General features: G+C 40.7%; 2 protein-coding genes across 4 annotated transcripts in view; one reads left to right on the forward strand and one right to left on the reverse strand.

Moving 5' to 3' along the window:
* The window catches only part of trmt1l (tRNA methyltransferase 1-like), a 25,014-nt gene extending 18,800 nt beyond the window's left edge, over nt 1-6,214 (reverse strand). For 2 of the 3 annotated variants that reach the window (XM_059341930.1, XM_059341929.1), the window contains exon 1: nt 1,749-1,998. In XM_059341930.1, coding sequence (XP_059197913.1) covers nt 1,749-1,809 — 61 coding nt within the window. In that variant the 5' untranslated portion in view covers nt 1,810-1,998. Of the gene's footprint in view, nt 1-1,748; nt 1,999-6,135 lie in introns of those variants that run through there. The other variant, XM_059341931.1, reaches the window with a different exon arrangement.
* Nucleotides 3,689-7,479, forward strand: LOC131978316 (interferon-induced protein with tetratricopeptide repeats 1-like). The gene is made up of 2 exons (XM_059341932.1): nt 3,689-3,920; nt 5,790-7,479. The coding sequence occupies exons 1-2, from the start codon at nt 3,916-3,918 to the stop codon at nt 7,099-7,101; spliced, it is 1,317 nt and encodes a 438-aa protein (XP_059197915.1). The 5' UTR covers nt 3,689-3,915; the 3' UTR covers nt 7,102-7,479.
* The last annotated feature ends 12,793 nt before the right edge of the window (nt 7,480-20,272 follow it).

Consider the following 20,272-nt stretch of genomic DNA (forward strand, 5'->3'; position numbering starts at 1 on the left):
ATTCTGCAGGTCAGGGAACAGGTCATTGCCACTAGTGGTTTTTTTGGTCTTAGTTTAGTTATTTTGTGTCTTTTTTGTAATTTTGTGTCTTTTTGTCATTTTGTGTCTTTTTTAGTTATTTTGTGTCTTTTTTGGTCATTGTCTTTTTTTGTAATTTTGTGTCTTTTTTTAGTTATTTTGTGTCTTTTTTGGTCGTTTTTTTGTCATTTTGTGGCTTTTTTTGTCATTTTGTCTTTTTTTTTGGTCATTTTGTGTCTTTTGTTGCCTCTTTTTTAGTAATTTTGTGTCTTTTTTCGGTCATTTTGTGTCTTTTTTGGTCATTTTGTTGTGTCTTTTTTTAGTTATTTTGTGTGTTTTTTTTGTCAATTTGTGTCTTTTTTGGTCATTTTGTCTTTTTTTGTCATTTTGTGTCTTTTTTAGTTATTTTGTGTCTTTTTGTGTCATTTTTTGTCATTTTGTGTCTTTTTTAATTATTTTGTGTCTTTTTTTGGTCATTTTTTATCATTTTGTGGCTTTTTTTAGTAATTTTGTCTTTTTTTTTGTCATTTTGTGTCTTTTGTTGCGTCTTTTTTAGTAATTTTGTGTCTTTTTTTGGTCATTTTGTGTCTTTTTGTGTCTTTTTTGGTCATTTTGTTGTGTCTTTTTTAGTTATTTTGTGTGGTTTTTTGTCATTTTGTTGTGTCTTTTTTAGTTATTTTGTGTGTTTTTTTGTCAATTTGTGTCTTTTTTGGTCATTTTGTGTCTTTTATTGTGTCATTTTGTCAAACTGAAACTGGCCTCATGGAGTTTACAGCCAGAACTTTAGAGGTAAATGTACAGTAGGGCTCCACGCTGCTTTGTTTTCTAGTCTGATGGAGGCAACAAGTCTGGATTATTTGGAGCTTTCGGAGACTCTAAAGCAGGGGTCTCAAACTCAAATTACCTGGGGGCCGCTGGAGGCAGTATCAAAATGACCAAAAAAAGACACAAAATTACAAAAAAAGACAAAATGACTGAAAAAAACACTACATTACGTTAAAAAATTACGTTAAAAAGACACAAAATGACCAAAAAAATACACAAAATGACCCCAAAAAATACACAAAGTGACCAAAAAGACACAAAATGACAGAAAAAAAAAAATTACTAAAAAGAGTCACAAAATTATTTAAAAAAGACACACAATTACCAAAAAAGAAACAAAATTATTAAAAAAGACAAAATTACCCAAAAAAAGTAATTAAAGGGACCTTCCACACACAACACGGTAAAGTGCCATTCATATAAAACTCACATTAAACTTTCATATCAAGGTGGGGGCCACAAAATATCGTCACGAGGGCCACAATTGGCCCGCGGGCCGCCAGTTTGAGACCCCTGGTCTAAAGGGTTAATAAACGGACGGTTGGTGTCCAAACTGAGAGGTCCTGTAGTGCAGCTCCGTGGTGAGACCGTGTCAAATGTAACTGTAATACAAGCCAAACCCAACGCCGAGGCTCACTCAGCACAGCCTCCGAGAAGACACACAACTCTGCTAACAACAACAACAACCCTAATATCAGCTACAGCGCTTTTGTCGCTGTTATTGTTGACTATTTAGGTCCTATGGCGGAGCTCCGTGGTGAGGCCCTCGTTTAGTTCAGCAGTTACAAACTCAAATTCTCCGTGAATTCGCTGCACAGCCCCAAAGGCGACGGAAGTGAAATTTATTCTCCACTTTAATGTCACAAATTTAGCGTTTTAACGACAAACGGGCGGCGTAAACTCACGTTTGATATCGACGTCCTCCTGGTGTAGCTGGGCAGCGTCTGCCTCCTTCAGCTCCGCCATTGCTAACTACGGCAACATACGCAGGAAATGTTCTTCCGTACGCGGTTTACGTAAACTGCGTAGTCTGTAAACCTACGTTCCGGTTGGATTTCACTTTTAAAAAAATAAAATAAAATAATATAAGTACAAATGAAAAAAAAAACTGTTTGTAAACGTACGTTCCGGTTGGATTTAACTTAAAAATAATAACAATAATAATAATAATATAAATACAAATAAAAAAAATAATGTTTGTAAACGTACGTTTCGGTTGGATTTCACTTTAAAAAAAAAAAAAAAAGAGTAAAAAAAAAAAAAGATAAATACAAATAAATAACAATAATATAGTTAATAGTTAATAAGTAACACTTGAGCGGTCGGCCTTATTAAGGCTTACAAAATAATGTATTATAATATAATATTAATAAATACACAATATTTCGTAATTTGTAAATAAAATTGCTGAGTTTGTAAGCGTAAATTAAATTAAATTAAATTAAATTAAAAACCCTGAAGAGGTCGAGCGCCTTAGGACTTACAAAATAATGTATTATAATATAATATTAATAACAACAACAATAATATAGTATTGTCTTAATATACGAATCATATATATAATAAGCACAATATTTCTTAATTTATATATAAAACTGCGTAGTTTGTAAACGTGTGTTCCGGTTGGAATTCATAAGGTGGACTCACTTAAAAAAAAACAATAATAATAAATGAATTAAATTAATAAATTATTTAAAAAAATAAAAATAAAAACACTGGAGCGGTCGACCTTCTTAGGGCTTACAAAATAATGTATTATAATATAATATTAATAACAACAACAACAAAAATATAGTATAGTCCTAATATACTAATCATATATATATAATAAGCACAATATTTCCTAATTTATATATAAAATTGCGGAGTTTCTAAACATACGTTCCGGTTGGATTTCACAAAGTGGACTCATTTTAAAAAATAAAATAAAATAAAATAAAATAAAATAAACACTGGAGAGGTCAGCCTCCTTAAGGCGTACAAAAAATGTTATACAACTTAATATTAATAATAACAACAATAATATGGTATAGTCCTAATATAACATCATACAAAAACACACAATATTTCCTAATTTATACATACAACTGCGGAGTTTGTAAACGTATGTTCCGGTTGGATTTCACTAACTTAAAAGAAAATAGAAAAATAAGTAAATTAAAATAATAAATTATAGAAAATAAAAAACACTGGAGCGGTCGGCCTCCTTAAGGCTTACAAAATAATGTTATATAACATGATATCAATAACAACAACAACAACAACAATAATATAGTATTGTCCTAATATAATAATCATATATATATATATATATATATATATATATATATATATCCTAATGACCAAAATATTTCCCAATTTATTCAGGGTTTTTTTAATGACAGAGACACCTTTGATCGGATATTTGATATTTTATGGAAAATAAAATTTAAAGGACATATTTTGTCTTGCTTGTAATGTGTTTTACCATCATTTGATATGTCCTGTTTATGCAACTGTAGCGATTTTAAACATATATTTTATTTTATATTTGCATTGTGATTGTGTTTTTATTAAATATACTTTATGTGCACTGAAAATCTTCACATTATTTTTGTTTTGGTGGTTAATAAACACAACATCAATTTGCGCTTCACACTCATATTTACCTCAATTAATCAAACAAACTTTTTTTAACTGCTGCAAAACATTTTTTTTTACATTAAAGTAAACACACATGAGCATTAAACACATAGTTGTATAAAAGATATTATCTCTTTGGCTTCATATTGTTGCTTCAAGAAAAAAAAAGAAAAGTGTCTGCAACCTTAAATGAACTTTGTAGAAAATATAACGATAAAATCTGAGGATGACTTTTGTTTTCTGTCGCTTTAAATTTCCATTCCTGAAAAACGAAAGTTAAGCCATGTGCCCCTCCTCTTCACATCACTTCAATTTCAAACTGAACAACAACAACAACATCACATCATTTAGTCTGACTTCAAACCAGCGACTTTAATCAGCGTCAAGAGCCAAAACCAACCAAACTAAGAGAGATTTAAAGAAGTAGTGAGTGGAGGAAGCTGCTGAATCATGAGGTGAGTAGCTGCTTCTGCTCTCTGTATCACACTTTTTATTTATTTATTGATTTTTATTGATTGATTTATTGATTTTATCAATATTATTGAGTCTCAGAGCCTGAAACACTAACATTATGGAGTCAATAATAATGTGTTTTTACTCATTTCTTTCTTTCGTCCTTTCTTTACTTTTCTCTCTCTTTTCTTTTTTCATTTTGACTTACTGGATCAACATTTTGAACACAAAAAAATGACAAAAAAAATACAAAAAACACACAAAAAAAACATTAAAAAAAAACACAAAAACTACAAAAAACACACAAAAACCCCAAAACACACACAAAATTACAAAAAACATACAAAAACAAACCAAAAACATATTTTTTTAACGAAAAAAATTCAAAAAACACACATTAAAACACACACAAAAACACAAAGAACCACACAGTAAAAACACACAAAGAAATTTCAAAAACACACATAAAAACACATGAAAACACACTTTTTTTTTCTTTCTCTGCAGCTCTTCCTCATAACTGGAAAAAAAAAACTGCACACACAATATATAACAACACTATATATAAATGAAAATACATAAATGCATTTAGAAATAGATTTTTAAAAAATTAAATATAAAAGTAAATAAATCAAGGAATTGTAACAAAAGTAAATAAATAAGCAAATTAACAGATTTCTCTCCTCTGTGTTTCTTTTCCTTTTCCATCTTGAACAATTATTACTGATGATTTTATTCTGCACAGCCAAGAACATAATGCTGAATCCTTCCTCTTACTTTTATTAATAATATTTATTAATTGGATACCTCATCCACCCATTTCCTCCTGTCCTTCTTGTTTTTATCTTTTCTCCATTCTTGCACTTCTTTTCTTATCTATTCCTCCCCTCCTTTAGTCCTCACATTTATTTTATTCGGTCTTTTCCATCCACTTGTTTTTCATGTTTTCTCCTCATTTTTCCCTCTAAATTTTGCTTTGTTATTGATGGTGTTTGGATCAGTTTTATGTCATTTTCTTCCATATGCTTCTTTGTCATAAATAGTTTTTATACCCTTTTTTTTAACTTTTTAATTATTTGGCTCCACGTGCCTTTCATTCCTTGTCTTCACTTGTTCTGTAATCACTGTAAAAAATAAACAGGGAATAAATAAATCTTTCCTTCCTTATTACAGATCATATATAATCAAATCATAAGAAATAAATGACAAAATGCAACAGAATACTATGATATTTTACATAAGAAACAAGAAAACAATCAACGAATGCATGCGAATCAAATGATAGTAAATATAAACTAACTGTCAAAAACAGTTGGTTTATATGCATCCTATAGTGGGAGGTTTCCAACATCTAGTTGACCTGTCTAACACAGATGCAGAAATACGTCTGACCCGTGTCTGACTCTCTCTGTCATGTGTACTTCCCTTTATCTAAATATATAGTTAACCTTATCTAAGCCTGCCAGCCTTCAGCAGAAACACTGGTCTGATGTAACCCAAAGCCAGTATCTCCACATGCAGCAGGCAGGGACACATTTGCTTAATATGATTAAAACGTTGGAAAAACCCCAGATTAATACAAATTTTTATAACATAAACTTTGAGGATCTAGCATGGCTTCTGGTTTCTGGTAAAGTTAATGCTTCGATTTTGCTTTTCTGTTTGCTCTGGTCTTGCTGTATTTTATTTTTTGTGTCTCAAACTGCTACCATTCCTGGAAAATTGTTGTGAACAGTGTTGGAAACAGCTGATTGGTGAACTTCAGATTCAGGAGGAGCAATTAGAATTCTGTCTTTCCAGGGAAGACACAGTGCTTCCCTTCTATTTAGTGATTCCTCCTCCTCTAATATTGTTATTTTATTCTCCATCAGTGCTGCTCAGAGTCAAACTACACTGGTGTCCAAACTGGAGGCCCTGCAGTGCCACTTCACCTGGGATCTGGAGCCCAGCAGGTGGAAAAGTCTCCGTCTCCAGGACCAACTGAAGGACATCAGCACCGAGGAGGGAAACAGCTGGCTGGGTCACATTTACAACCTGCGGGGGTTTGTTGAATACAAGATGAAAAACATAGAAAATGCCCAGAGCTTCTTCAACAAGGCTGCAGAGGCCTTCTGCCAGCTGAGAAACGCAGACGAGGGTCCCTGGTTGGTGGTGAACTACGGGAACCTGGCTTGGCTGCACCACCACCTGGGGGACGAAGCAGAGAGTGAGGCTTACCTGTCAAAGGTCGACGCCCTGATGAATGAATACCCGTCTCCATCCCAGGACGAGCTCCATCCGGAGATCTACGCTGAAAAAGCCTGGACCCTGATGGAGTTCACTGCAGGGAAAGGAGTGATTGAAGAATACTTTGAGAAAGCCAACAGGATGCAGCCGGACATGGTGGAGTGGAAGACCAGCTATGCTTTAGCATCAATGAATGTTTTTAAGTACAGCAGCACAGGGGTGGAGGCTGAAGTCTTGGAGAGAATGAGAATCGCCAAGGAACAAGATCCAGAGAACTTGTACCTCGCTGCTAACTACCTTGTGCAACGTGCTATAAAAGGAGAAAAGGTTGAAGATGAAGCTCGTGAGTTAGCACAAAAGGTTTTGAGAAATCCTGTCAGCAGCTACAGGGGTTTTAAAGCATTGATTTGGTTTTACAGAAACTATGTTTCTGTTGACGAGGCTATTGATTTGGTAGAGGAGGCTCTGGAAAAACATCCAGATGAGCGTTATCTGAAGAAATGTGCTGCACTCTGCTACAAACAGAAGATCGTCTGTAGCAGAGATGGTTGCACAGAGCAAAGTGTGATCAACAGAGCAATCACTCTCCATGAGGAGGTGATTTCTCTTTACCCTCATTCTTCTCTCAGGATGAAAATAGACCTCGCAAATATATACGCAAAGTCAGGTTACAGTCTGGCTAAAGCTGAGCAGATCTACCAGGAACTGTTAGAAAGTGACCTGGAACCTGCAGACAGACAGATGCTGTACACACTGTATGCAAAACATCTGTTCTGGAATCAAAAAGATTACAACAGGTCGATAGAATATTACATGAAGGCAGCAGAGATACCGCACCAATCAGAGTTTCGTCAGAACAGCATCACAACCCTGAGCAGCGTTAGAGACAAAAGCAGGAGCCGAGAAACTAGAGAGAAAGTAGCAGAGTTTCTGAGAAACCTGCCAGAGCTATACTAGTGTATTTAACAACACTGGTTCTAAATCCAGGAGAAAAGAATCTAGGTATTGCATCAGCAAAACTATTCAAATGAGTACATTCATAAATTTGATGACATTCACATGAGAAAAACCTGTTTTTCTCTGATGGTTAGCGATCAGATTGTTGCACTAACTAACAGTTTGCCTTCAATGCTTTCTTTTATTTGTGTTTGTTTTTTAGAGGGTGCCAGTCAGGTTTCTCTCCTGACATTTAACATAGTTAAGTCTTAGATTAGATTTGTTGGTTTGGATGCATGCATATCATAATTACAGTTAAACACACACCCTGCACAATAAACAACACAAGAATAACACGAACAAAGTTCAGCTTCAAAACCAAAAGCATGTATTTGATCAGAAATGAAAAACAGAATCCCCCCTCAGTCTGGACACAAAAGTCCACAAAACCAAAGGAAATCCAACTCAAGATCCACAACAGGTTCTATGTCTCTTTAAGTTCAGTTATTGGTTTCAATTTAAAAAACACAACTCAGTTCAGCTCACACCTAGCCTGGCTAACACCAGACTATTCTCAAATGAGGGCTAGTCTGGCAACGAGCAATGGATTTCTCCGTAGAGGAGGTGTGGTTTACGATCCTCCAGAGCCGTTTATTGGGCGCTTAGAATGTCTATCAAAGCGTCTGTAGGTAGCTCTTAGCCAATCAGATCAGTTATACCAGATGACGTAGTAGAGCAACAGAGATGGATGGTTGTTGTGTGTGTGTCTGTGAGAGAGTGTTGCTGCTGCTTTGCTTCTCCAGTTCTCGCTTTCTGCAAGATTATTTATTTTCACGCTTTATTCCCCCTCATGTCATTCAGCCACACACATCCACTGATTTTATGGGCAATAAACAAGCTGCTGCGGGTCTCTGGGGGCTCCACTGTCCCCCGGCTCGGAGCCAGATCACCGGTGGTGACTGGCGGTCTCGGCGGTGCGGCGCTAATCACCGGCGCTACCGGTGATCTCGATCCGAGCCGGGGGACAGCGGTGCCGCCGAGAGACCTTTTGCCTTTCAACTTTCGCTCTTAACTGTTTAAAACGCCGTCTACAGCTAAAGAGAGTTTCGCGTCTGCAGCAGCCATGTTGGATCCGGAAAACTACAAGCTTCCAAATGCCGAGTAGTACGCGTCATCGTCTTGCCGTCCCTCCCCGCTCTGTGATTGGATCCCTAAAACAGGGCTAGGAATCCTTCCTGGATTCCAGACCCTTTCGCAGTTCGAAATTAAATTTGAGCGCGCAAGGCAGTCTGGGTATACCCAGGCTAGCTCACACCAGTTTTTCTTCAACAAAACTAAACTCAAATCAGTTTATCACAGTTACGACCAGCAGGATGCGTTTGATTAATTAGGTAGAGTAATCTTGTTAATCAAAGAATGATTAATCCCGTTAAATGATTATTTCTATCCATTCTGTATGAGTTAATAATGAGTAATGAGTCCATAATTACAACATTAGCATTAAAAACTCTTGACTTGGACTCGATAAAGTCCTGCCTGCTGCCCTGATATGAAACCTGCTTTGCTGTAAGCTCTGATGTTGTTAATGTAGTAACTAACATAATGAACAAGCTGAATATTATCTGCAGATGTAACGGATTGTTTGTAAATAGACTGTGTAGACGTCTGTACTCTGACTTTTGCTTTACTTTGCTTTTTAGGAACAAATACTTTTTGGACCCACACAAGTGGTGTTCAGGTTAAAAGCATATGGAAACCCCAACAATAGGCCAAGTAAGGTTAAATATATTCAGGATAACCTCACATTTTCCCAATCCTTTCTAGCCATAAGCCATTAGCAAGTTAGCTTTTTAGTTCGGACCGCCTTCTCCCCTCTTCAGTAACTCATTACTTAATTAAATGATGAAGTCCTTAAAACAAAGTGCTGGCTAGCTTGTTAGCCCGTTTGCTAGCTACAGCTGCTACCAACTACTATGTTAGTATCACTACCAAGTATCTAGAAACAGATACTAGGCAGAGATTTGTATATAATTTAGCTTTAACTTTTTATGAGTAAACACAAACAATGTGCTGCTCGGCACAAAATCACAAAATGTTTGAGAAATACATGAAAGTTGTTAATAACACAATGTCTTATTAGCGTGCTGCTTGCTAGCATGCCAGTGCTACATCACTCACAACATTAATCTATTAAAATAATAACTTGTATGTAACTTGTGTTTAGGCTACTACTCCTATATGAATCATTTTGTCTTTCCAATGTGTTTTCAGTTTAACTGATAAAAGAAAACTCTATATGAAATACTATATTCTTTGTTCTTTTCTATTGTGAGAAAATAGAAAGATTGATTCATAATGTTATTATTAATTGATGTATAGGCTGAACATTAGTCAGATGAAACCAATTGTACCAGAAAGTGTTTCAAGCTGTACACAATAATAAATAATTGTATGTACACCAAGAAATCTTATATTTGTTTGTTTCATTTATCATTTATTGTTCATAAATGCTGCTGTACACAGACTTGCCTTCACTACACAGGACAGTGACAGAAATCAGACACTAACTGTTTCAGGCTGCTCTGACAAATTTAATTTAACTTTCACTTTAAACATTTAAGTCCACATATATATGAGCGTTAATGTGTGATGTGTGAACAGGTGAAAAATACACCAAATATGAGCTTTTATGTGGAAAAGAAGTGTTTTTCAGTCAGGGTGAAGTGGAAACCAAACCTGGTCACACCTGCAGGTGGCAGCAGTGTCATGATGTCATAATGCAGGTGTGTTCAGGTAATTCTTCATAGCAACACGCTGCAGACAGCTGCAGCACAGAGATACATACAAATGTGTTTAAAATAATGCACAACACCTTAATATTTCTGTTTGATTGGATGGTGTCATGTGGCATTTATATTTATTTATATTTCACTGTGGCTTCATTTTATAACTTCATGAGCAATAAAAACTTTACAATTTGATAAGTCATGTTTGAGTTTTATTGTTAGATATGTGGCTGCAGGTTTCCATTACTGGAAAACGGAACACCAGACTAAATGATACCAAAGTCCACACAAATGTCCAGAGAAAGGATGTTTGCCTATATATATACAAACGCTGGGTTCTCAACAACATCACATCATTTACAGAAAAGCAGAAGTTGGACATCTCTGACTTCACACCAGCGAACTCAAAGCATCAGGAGCAACAACTGGTCTGATATTTAGAAAACAGCTGAACGATGAGGTGAGAAGATACTTATACATTTGAATCACTGTATGAGTTAATAAGGATTATCACTGAGTTATGTAATTGGTATGTGATTAATTTCTTATTAAGTCCTAGAGTCTGAAATATTAACTTTAAAGATCCTACAAATACATTATGATGTCTTGAATCACTTGCTCATTCTCCATTATTTTATTCCTCTTTTTTTATAATTTTCTTTCCTTCTTTACTTTTCTCGTTTTGTTTCTGTCTTCTTCCCCTTCAGCCAGTGCCATAGTAATCTTAAAATTTTATTTCCTTTATTATTATTTCTTACAATTACTTGGCTTCTGATACGTTGTTTTCTTAAGGTTTGTATTTGTATTTATTTATTTGCACCAGACCAGATCTTCTCTTACACAGAATTGTAGGCTGGTATGAACGTAAATTGACACACCACCCCCAGTTCTCCGTGGTCTACAACAGTGAACTGCCTTATTTAAAGGTATATTATATAACATTTCTGTTGAATCTGTCAGCCATGTTTCTGACAGAGCAATAATATAAAGTTCATGATTGAGAGAAGATAAATAATTAGTAAAATCATCATCATTTTTAGGAAGACTGTGAGCATTCAAATGACAAGTAGAAAAAGATGAATTTGAGAAACCCTCATATAAACCTTTAAATTGTTGGACATTATAATATTCACAAATGGTAGACACATTGCTGTTAAATTTAAGACAATTTGAGTCAGTATGTGGCAGATCACCCTGCCTATATCATAAAATCATAACTGTGCAGTTAAGAGTAGCCTGCTATCTTTTAGCTATAGCCTGGTGGGTGCACACACTGGGGTTAGAGCTAGAAATAGTGGTCATGAACACTTACAGTTTATGTACATTTGTTATGCAATATTTTCTTACCGCCCGCAGTACTTCCTGGTTGGTGAAAGGACCCGAGGACAGTGAATGCTGCCCTTTTATTTGCCTGTGTGGCATGTTGGACATAATTGGGCCAAACCAATGTTTCTTTTTTGTTCCTCTTTGTTTCAGGGCTTATTGGTTGAAATATTGCTGTAGAATATTTATCACCATGTTGAAATAAGACTGAAATATTTGAGTGATGTCCAATGTATTTGATGTCCAATGTATTTGAATGTATTATGTATTATTTAATGGCCTGGAATGGTCTGTTCCAGAGGGAGGAGCTTAGACTATATATTGGGAGATTTTTTTTGCTCACTGGGGGTAGTCGCTGGGGGACTGCTGAGCTGTGCTGACCCTCCTGTGTAGAAAATATATTACATTTTTTTTGATGTTTTGAAAGTTTTTCTTTGATGTAAATAGTTCTTGTGGTTGACCATAATAAATGGGATTTATTGCACCTACATTTTTTTGACTGCGGCTTGTCATTCTTTTTGTAAGGCAGTTTTCCCTTACAAATTGGTTTTTGGGGGAATTTTTCCAGTATGCCAAATGGCAACATACCCTCACTCAGAGCCAGAGTGTGACAATTGGTGGCAGTGGTGGGATGGCAAGCCGGAGGGTCCCTACGAGGGGCAGAGGTCGGAGGGCGACAACTATCCACACAAGGGCAGCAGCGGCCAGACTGAAGGCAGAACAAGAAGGCGAGGCTTGGGATGATGTCGAGGAGGGGGAAGCTCAACCACATCCATCCAGCCGGATGATGAAACCACCAGCGCAGCAGGCTGAACTGGTGACTCTGGTGCAGCAGTTTCTCTGTGCCCAGAAGGAGAGAGAAGAGGGTCTGTTTGAAGAGATCCGGGCTTTACGAACTTCCTTTCAACCCACCACCAGGGAACCCAGCCCTGTGTCCTTCAGCCTGGAAAGTAGGGAAAGCTCTCTGTTGGGTCTTCCAACGCCAGCACGGCACCTGCATGAGCGAGGTGTCCCAGACAGAGTGATGACACAACCCAGCTTTGATGCACCTGTCCAGCAACACCCAACACCGCCATTACATCTGCGTAAAGACCCCAAGATGTTGCCCTACCAGTCTGGTGAGGACATCGAAAACTATCTTCTTCGCTTTGAAAGAATTGCAAGAACCTGGGAATGGCCAGCATCAGAATGGGCTTGTAGACTGGTACCCTTACTCACTGGAAGGGCACTGGAGGCATATTCTGCCATGGACGAGCAGCTCGCCAACTCGTATCCAGATCTCAGGGAAGCTCTGCTGGAGAAGTTTGACATTTCACCAGAGACTTATCGACAGCAGTTCAGAGACATTAACATGCCACAGGGGGAGGCGCCAACCGAAAACCTACCACCGCCTGAAGGGGTTGTATCGACGATGGATAAAGCCAGAGCAGTGCAGTGTTGAGGACGTCGGTGAAATAATTGTGTTGGAGCAGCTGTTGAAAGTGTTTCCACCTGACATGCGCACATGGGTCAAGGAGAGGGAGCCAAGAACAGGTTTGGAAGCTGCAAAGTTAGCCACCCAATATGTTAACGCCAGGAGGACGACGGTGACATCAACCAGACCACAGCAACGCCAGTTCAGTAAAGGACTGGGAGAAAGTAGGCATGATCGTCAAAGAGGTAACACGGGGGCTCCAGGGAATAGTGGGGGCAACCGGCCATTGCAGAAACCTTTTGCCAGTGAGGGGGGAATGGGTTTAATATGTTATTACTGTCAACAACCTGGCCACAAGGCCTCATTCTGCCCCCTTAAAAAATCTAAACTGTCTGGATACTGCTATGTGCCCCGCAGTGAGGAACCTGGAGATTTGTGCTCCATCCACTCAGAGGAGCCTTCATATTGTCCAGTGACTATTAATGGGACTTCAATGCAGGCTCTATTGGACAGTGGGAGTGGTACCTCGCTGGTAAAAAAATGTTTCCTGACAGACAACTGTATTGACTATGGAAAAAAAACTGATATTGAATGTGTACATGGAGACAAAAAGCTGTATCCTACATCTGAAGTAACTGTTGGTATCGAGGGTCAGGCATTCCTGTTGCAAGTTGGGGTGATTGAAAACTTGTCAGTCGACTGCATTCTGGGGAGGGACTTGCCAATTTTGTTGGATCTGATTGGGGAGAAAAAGACAAAGGTAGAAAAGGCAATGTGTGCTGTGGTTACAAGGTCCCAGGTTAAAGGAGGCCTGGAGCCTCTCCCAGATCTTGACAATGGTCTGTGTGAGGGTGGTTCCAAAGGCCCAAGAAAGTCCAAGCGACAGCGGCGCTTTGAAAAACGGCAGGGGGCTCCAGAAATATTGAAGTCACCTGAACCTTTGAGCCTTGAGTGGGAAATCCCAAATGACATAAGCCAGTTGCAAATGTCCGACCCTTCTCTGTCATTTTTGTACAAGCAGGTTGGGGAGGGAGGTGAAGTTAGAGGGGTAAAGGTGGTGATGGAGAATGACATTTTATATGTAGTGGGAGATGCAGGTAAACGCCTTGTAGTACCTGCCAATTGCAGACAGCTGGTGCTACACTTGGCACATACCATCCCTTGGGCAGGTCACCTAGGTCAACAGAAAACCTATTTGAGAATAGGTGCCAGGTTTTACTGGCCAAAAATGTACTGTGATGTGCAACATTTCTGTAACACATGTCCAAAGTGCCAAATCACAAGCAAGAGCAGAACCACACAAGCACCGTTACAGCCTCTGCCCATTATTAGCACCCCTTTCCAGAGGATTGCCATGGACATTGTTGGCCCAGTGGAGAAGAGTAGCTCTGGACACCAGTACATCCTCGTCATCTGTGACTATGCAACAAGATTCCCAGAAGCATTTCCCCTACGCAACATCAAGACCCCTAAGATCATTAATGCCCTTGTTCAGCTGTTTTCCCGTGTAGGTGTTCCAGAGGAGATCATCACGGATCAAGGGACCAACTTTACATCTGGTCTGATGAAGCAGCTTCACAAGGAACTGGGCATCAAGGGCATTCGGACAACACCATACCACCCACAGACTGATGGACTTGTCGAGCGGTTCAATCAAACACTGAAACAGATGCTCCGTAAGTTTGTGTCAGATACAGGACGTGACTGGGATAAGTGGTTACCTTTTGTCTTATTTGCCTACAGGGAGGTACCACAAGCTTCAACAGGGTTTTCCCCATTCGAGCTTCTTTATGGCTGGCCAGTACAGGGGCCCTTGGACCTACTGAGGAAGGAGTGGGAAGCAGCCAAGAATCCTGTTTCTGAGGGGATCCTGTCCTATGTGCTGCAGATGCGGGACCGTCTTGAGAGGTACCACAAGGAGGCAAGAGAGAACCTGGAAAAAGCCCAGAAGGACCAGAAAAGGTGGTATGACCAGAGAGCTCGCCAGAGGGAGCTAAGACCTGGCCAAAAAGTCCTGATTCTTCTTCCTTCAAGCACCAGCAAACTCCTCGCAAAATGGCAAGGACCGTACCAGGTACTGAGAAGGATGGGACCAGTGACTTATGAGGTGTCTCACCCTAACAAAGGTAAAGAGAAACAAGTATATCACGTAAACCTCCTTAAGGAGTGGAAGGAGCGGGAGGCCTCTCCAACCAAAGTGATGCTGGCGCGACAGGTACAAGAGGAAGATGATGAGGAGGAAAATGACCTGCAGCAGCTGACTCAACCAAAAGCCCTCAACCTCGAGCATCTATCATTACATCAGCAGGAAGATCTCAAGGGGCTTTTTGAGGGACTGCCTGGGCTATTCCAGGAAGGGCCAGGCCAGACTACCCTCATCCAGCATACCATCCACCTGAAAGACCAAACTCCAGTGAGACAGCGCCCTTATCGTGTTCCAGAACGGCTGGTGAGTCCACTGAAGAAGGAAATCAAAAGTATGCTTGACCTGGGTGTTATCGAACCATCTGAGAGTGAGTGGTCCAGTCCGATGATTCTGGTGCCCAAGAAGGATGCAACTCTACGACCCTGCATAGACTTCCGAAAGGTAAATGCCATCTCATCCTTTGATGCCTATCCTATGCCAAGAATAGATGACCTAGTGGAGCGCATAGGAAAGGCCAGATTCATCACCACATTAGATCTGTGTAAAGGCTATTGGCAGATTCCATTAGAGGAGACCTCCAAACAGTACACTGCCTTTCGTACCCCATTTGGTCTGTACCAGTTTACAGTGATGCCGTTTGGTCTTCATGGAGCACCTGCGACATTCCAGAGGTTGATGGACACCATGCTCAGAGGTTATGAGGCTTTCAGCTCCGCCTACCTGGATGATGTCGTGATCTTCAGCTCCTCATGGGAAGAACATCTCCAACAGCTTCAACAGGTCTTGGTTCGCATTGAGAGAGCAGGTTTGACACTCAATGCACAGAAGTGTCAGTGGGGTAAGGGTGAAGCACAGTACCTTGGGTTTCAGCTTGGAAAAGGTCAAATTCGTCCCCTTGTGGACAAGGTAGAGGCGATCCGCAATGCAGAGCGGCCACGGACGAAAAAGCAGGTGAGGTCCTTTCTTGGCCTTGTAGGATGGTACAGTAGATTCATACCTCAGTTTGCTACCCTTGCTACGCCTCTCACTAACCTAACTTGCAAATCTGCATCTAATCCTGTGAAGTGGTCCCATGAATGTCAACAGTCCTTTGACTCCCTCAAGGACAAAATGTGTTCCTCTCCTGTTCTTTGCAGTCCTGATTTCGAGAGGCCCTTTGTTGTTCAGGTGGATGCTTCGGATGTGGGGATTGGAGCTGTCCTGACACAAGGAGAAGAGGAACAAGAGAGACCGGTGTTGTACCTCAGTCGTAAGCTGCTACCTCGAGAGACCAGGTACTCCACCATTGAAAAAGAATGTCTTGCCATTAAATGGGCCTTGGATAGCCTACGCTATTATCTTCTGGGAAGAGTGTTTACTCTAGAGACTGACCACCGAGCCCTAACATGGATCAACACCATGAAAGACCACAATGCCAGAATCACACGGTGGTACCTTGCCTTACAACCCTTCAGTTTCAGGATCCGGCACAGAGCTGGCAAGATGAACCTGATGGCGGATTACCTGTCCCGGTTCTCTACCATGGCTACTCCAGGAGAGGGGGAAGGTAATGTGGCAGATCACCCTGCCTATATCATAAAATCATAACTGTGCAGTTAAGAGTAGCCTGCTATCTTTTAGCTATAGCCTGGTGGGTGCACACACTGGGGTTAGAGCTAGAAATAGTGGTCATGAACACTTACAGTTTATGTACATTTGTTATGCAATATTTTCTTACCGCCCGCAGTACTTCCTGGTTGGTGAAAGGACCCGAGGACAGTGAATGCTGCCCTTTTATTTGCCTGTGTGGCATGTTGGACATAATTGGGCCAAACCAATGTTTCTTTTTTGTTCCTCTTTGTTTCAGGGCTTATTGGTTGAAATATTGCTGTAGAATATTTATCACCATGTTGAAATAAGACTGAAATATTTGAGTGATGTCCAATGTATTTGATGTCCAATGTATTTGAATGTATTATGTATTATTTAATGGCCTGGAATGGTCTGTTCCAGAGGGAGGAGCTTAGACTATATATTGGGAGATTTTTTTGCTCACTGGGGGTAGTCGCTGGGGGACTGCTGAGCTGTGCTGACCCTCCTGTGTAGAAAATATATTACATTTTTTTTGATGTTTTGAAAGTTTTTCTTTGATGTAAATAGTTCTTGTGGTTGACCATAATAAATGGGATTTATTGCACCTACATTTTTTTGACTGCGGCTTGTCATTCTTTTTGTAAGGCAGTTTTCCCTTACAAATTGGTTTTTGGGGGAATTTTTCCAGTATGCCAAATGGCAACATACCCTCACTCAGAGCCAGAGTGTGACACAGTATAACCATCAGATCCATTTAAATCAAAAGGGTTGAAAACATGCTCAGCACAAAAGTCCTTTAGGTCTACATCAGTTAAAAACTCACTCATAATGTGACAAAAGAAAATAAAAAACAAGTAGCACTTTAGGCTGCTAGGTCATAAACCTAAAATTGTCTATAGAAAACTCATGCACAAGCATTAGGTGTTGACTTACTTGTGGTAGACTTGGATGAGGGAGCGTGGACAATCAGCTGGTCATATTTTAGATAAGCAATGTTGCCTTCCATTCGTTCCTCCTTAAGCTGTGGCAGTAGCTCCTTCCTTTTGGAACGCACCCTCTCAGAGAAATCCCCATTAATAAAGAACTTTGTGCCCTTCAGACACTTGGCCCTTTTAATGATTTCTTCTTTGTCTTTGAATTGAAGGAGTTTGACAGGGTTAGGCTTAGGGCACAGTTTCGGTGCGCTCTTTCCACCTCAATTAGTTCAGGATCCATCTCAGAGTGATCAGCAAGGAATTTCTTATCTTTAACTTCAGTGTCATGCCAGGTTTCAGCTTTCTCTTCTTAGAAGCCGTCGATGAGGATGTTATTCCTCCTTGTCTGGTTTTCGATGTAATCTTTTTTGGAAGTGAGAGCTTCTAAAGATTTTTGAAATTCATCAAAGTTTAAATTGATGGATTTAAAATTGCTCAGATTGGCTGTGTGAGCACTCTTTAGCTCATCCACCTCTGACTGAGAGTACTCCATATTGTGTTTGTATTCCAAGACATCTTTTACAGGAACATCTATTTGTTTATTGGTTGAATCCATGACAACCGTGAGAAAGGTTTTAAAGTTCTTTTCCTGGAGATCTAGGATATCCTTGTAAAAGAGCTTTTGCTGATTAAGTAGCTCCCGTAGACTGCTCATAGAGACATAATCCTCATCCATGCCAGTTTTAGGCTCCTCATTTCTTTCCCCTTTTGGCTTTTCATGAGGCATGGCTGGAGAGGAAGGTGACTAGCAGCCACTGGGCCTGGTGGTGACTAGCTGCCACTGGGCCTGGTGGTGGCTGACTGCTGGTGGGACTGGTGGTGGCCAGCTGCTGGTGGGCCTGCTGGTAACTAGCTGCCACTGGGCCTGGTGGCGGCTGTCTATTGGTGGGCCTGGTGGTGGCTAGCTGCTGGTGGGCCTTGTGGTGGCAAGCTGCTGGTGGGCCTGGTGGTGGCTAGCTGCTGGTGGGCCTGGTGGTGACTAGCTGCTGGTGGGCCTGGTGGTGGCTGGCTGCTGGTGGGCCTGGTGGTGGCAAGCTGCTGGTGGGCCTGGTGGTGGCTGGCTGCTGGTGGGCCTGGTGGTGGCTAGCTGCTGGTGGGCCTGGTGGTGGCTAGCTGCTGGTGGGCCTGATGGTGGCTAGCTGCTGGTGGGCCTGATGGTGGCTAGCTGCTGGTGGGCCTGGTGCAGGCTATCTGCTGGTGGTTTTACATCGCACTGCCAGAGACATAATTCTGGTGGACAAGTTGGAGAAATTCTAAATCAAAGTGACAGCTGGCCTCTTCAGAACTTATCACCCCTTAGAGAAATGGTTTCAAGCTGCTGGTGGGCCTGCTGGTGGGACTGGTGGTAACTAGCTGCCACTGGGCCTGGTGGCGGCTGTCTATTGGTGGGCCTGGTGGTGGCTAGCTGCTGGTGGGCCTTGTGGTGGCAAGCTGCTGGTGGGCCTGGTGGTGGCTAGCTGCTGGTGGGCCTGGTGGTGGCTAGCTGCTGGTGGGCCTGGTGGTGGCTGGCTGCTGGTGGGCCTGGTGGTGGCAAGCTGCTGGTGGGCCTGGTGGTGGCTGGCTGCTGGTGGGCCTGGTGGTGGCTAGCTGCTGGTGGGCCTGATGGTGGCTAGCTGCTGGTGGGCCTGGTGCAGGCTATCTGCTGGTGGTTTTACATCGCACTGCCAGAGACATAATTCTGGTGGACAAGTTGGAGAAATTCTCAATCAAAGTGACAGCTGGCCTCTTCAGAACTTATCACCCCTTAGAGAAATGGTTTCAAGTGACCAGCATGACTGGCAGTGACCCAGGAATTGACAGAACCATGGTTTCATACGTAACCTCTGTTCCATTTCATTCCTTCCTGACTGCCAGTAGCAGCAACAAAGTAGATGGTTCACACCAGCAGTGTCAACAGTAAAGACACACGCACCTTCTGGTTCATCGATCCTGAAGCCACATTAACATGGTACCAGTGACCTTGTGACACCCTGATGGTTGATATAAAAAAAACACTGAAGTATTGTCTGTCTTAACTATGACATGCTTGCCTCTTTCAGTCCCTTTTCCGTATTGCTAACCCATTCCCACCTGTCCTCCTTTTGCTTTTCATCAATATTTTTATTTATGCCATTGATTGATTGATTTCTGTGTTCTTTCCTCCTGTATTCCTTCACCTATTCACTCTTTTAATATGTTTCTTTCACCGTTTTGTTTGCACCTTGAAATGCTCCTGTCTGGTTTCCATTTTTGTGCTCCAATTATGAGTGTCTCAAACCGCTACACTTCCTGGAAAATAGTTGTGAAAAGTGTTGGAAACAGCTGATTGGTGAACTTCAGATTCAGGAGGAGCAATTAGAATTACACAATCCTTCCCTTCTATTTAGTGATTCCTCCTCCTCTAAATTGATTGCATTGATTTGGTTTTACAGAAACTATGTTTCTGTTGATGAGGCTATTGATTTGGTAGAGGAGGCTCTGAAAAAACATCCAGATGAGCGTTATCTGAAGAGATGTGCTGCAATCTGCTACAAACAGAAGATTGTCTGGTGCAGAGATGGTTGCACAGAGCAAAGTGTGATCAACAGAGCAATCACTCTCCATGAGGAGGTGATTTCTCTTTACCCTCATTCTTCTCTCAGGATGAAAATAGACCTCGCAAATATATAAGCAAAGTCAGGTTACAGTCTGGCTAAAGCTGAGCAGATCTACCAGCAACTGTTAGAAAGTGACCTGGAACCTGCAGACAGACAGATGTTGTACACACTGTATGCAAAACATCTGTGCTGCATTCAACAAGATTACAACAGGTCAACAGAATATAACATGAAGTCAGCAGAGATACCGCACCAATCAGAGTTTCGTCAGAAAAGCATCAAAGTTCTGAGCAAGGTTAAAAAAAACAGAGAAAATACACGAGTTTCTGAGAAACCTGCCAGAGCCACACTAGTGTTTTTAACAACACTGGTTCTAAATCCAGGAGAAAAGAATCTAGGTA

This window comes from Centropristis striata, chromosome 9 (genome assembly GCF_030273125.1).
Source record: "Centropristis striata isolate RG_2023a ecotype Rhode Island chromosome 9, C.striata_1.0, whole genome shotgun sequence".
Lineage (NCBI taxonomy): Eukaryota > Metazoa > Chordata > Actinopteri > Perciformes > Serranidae > Centropristis > Centropristis striata.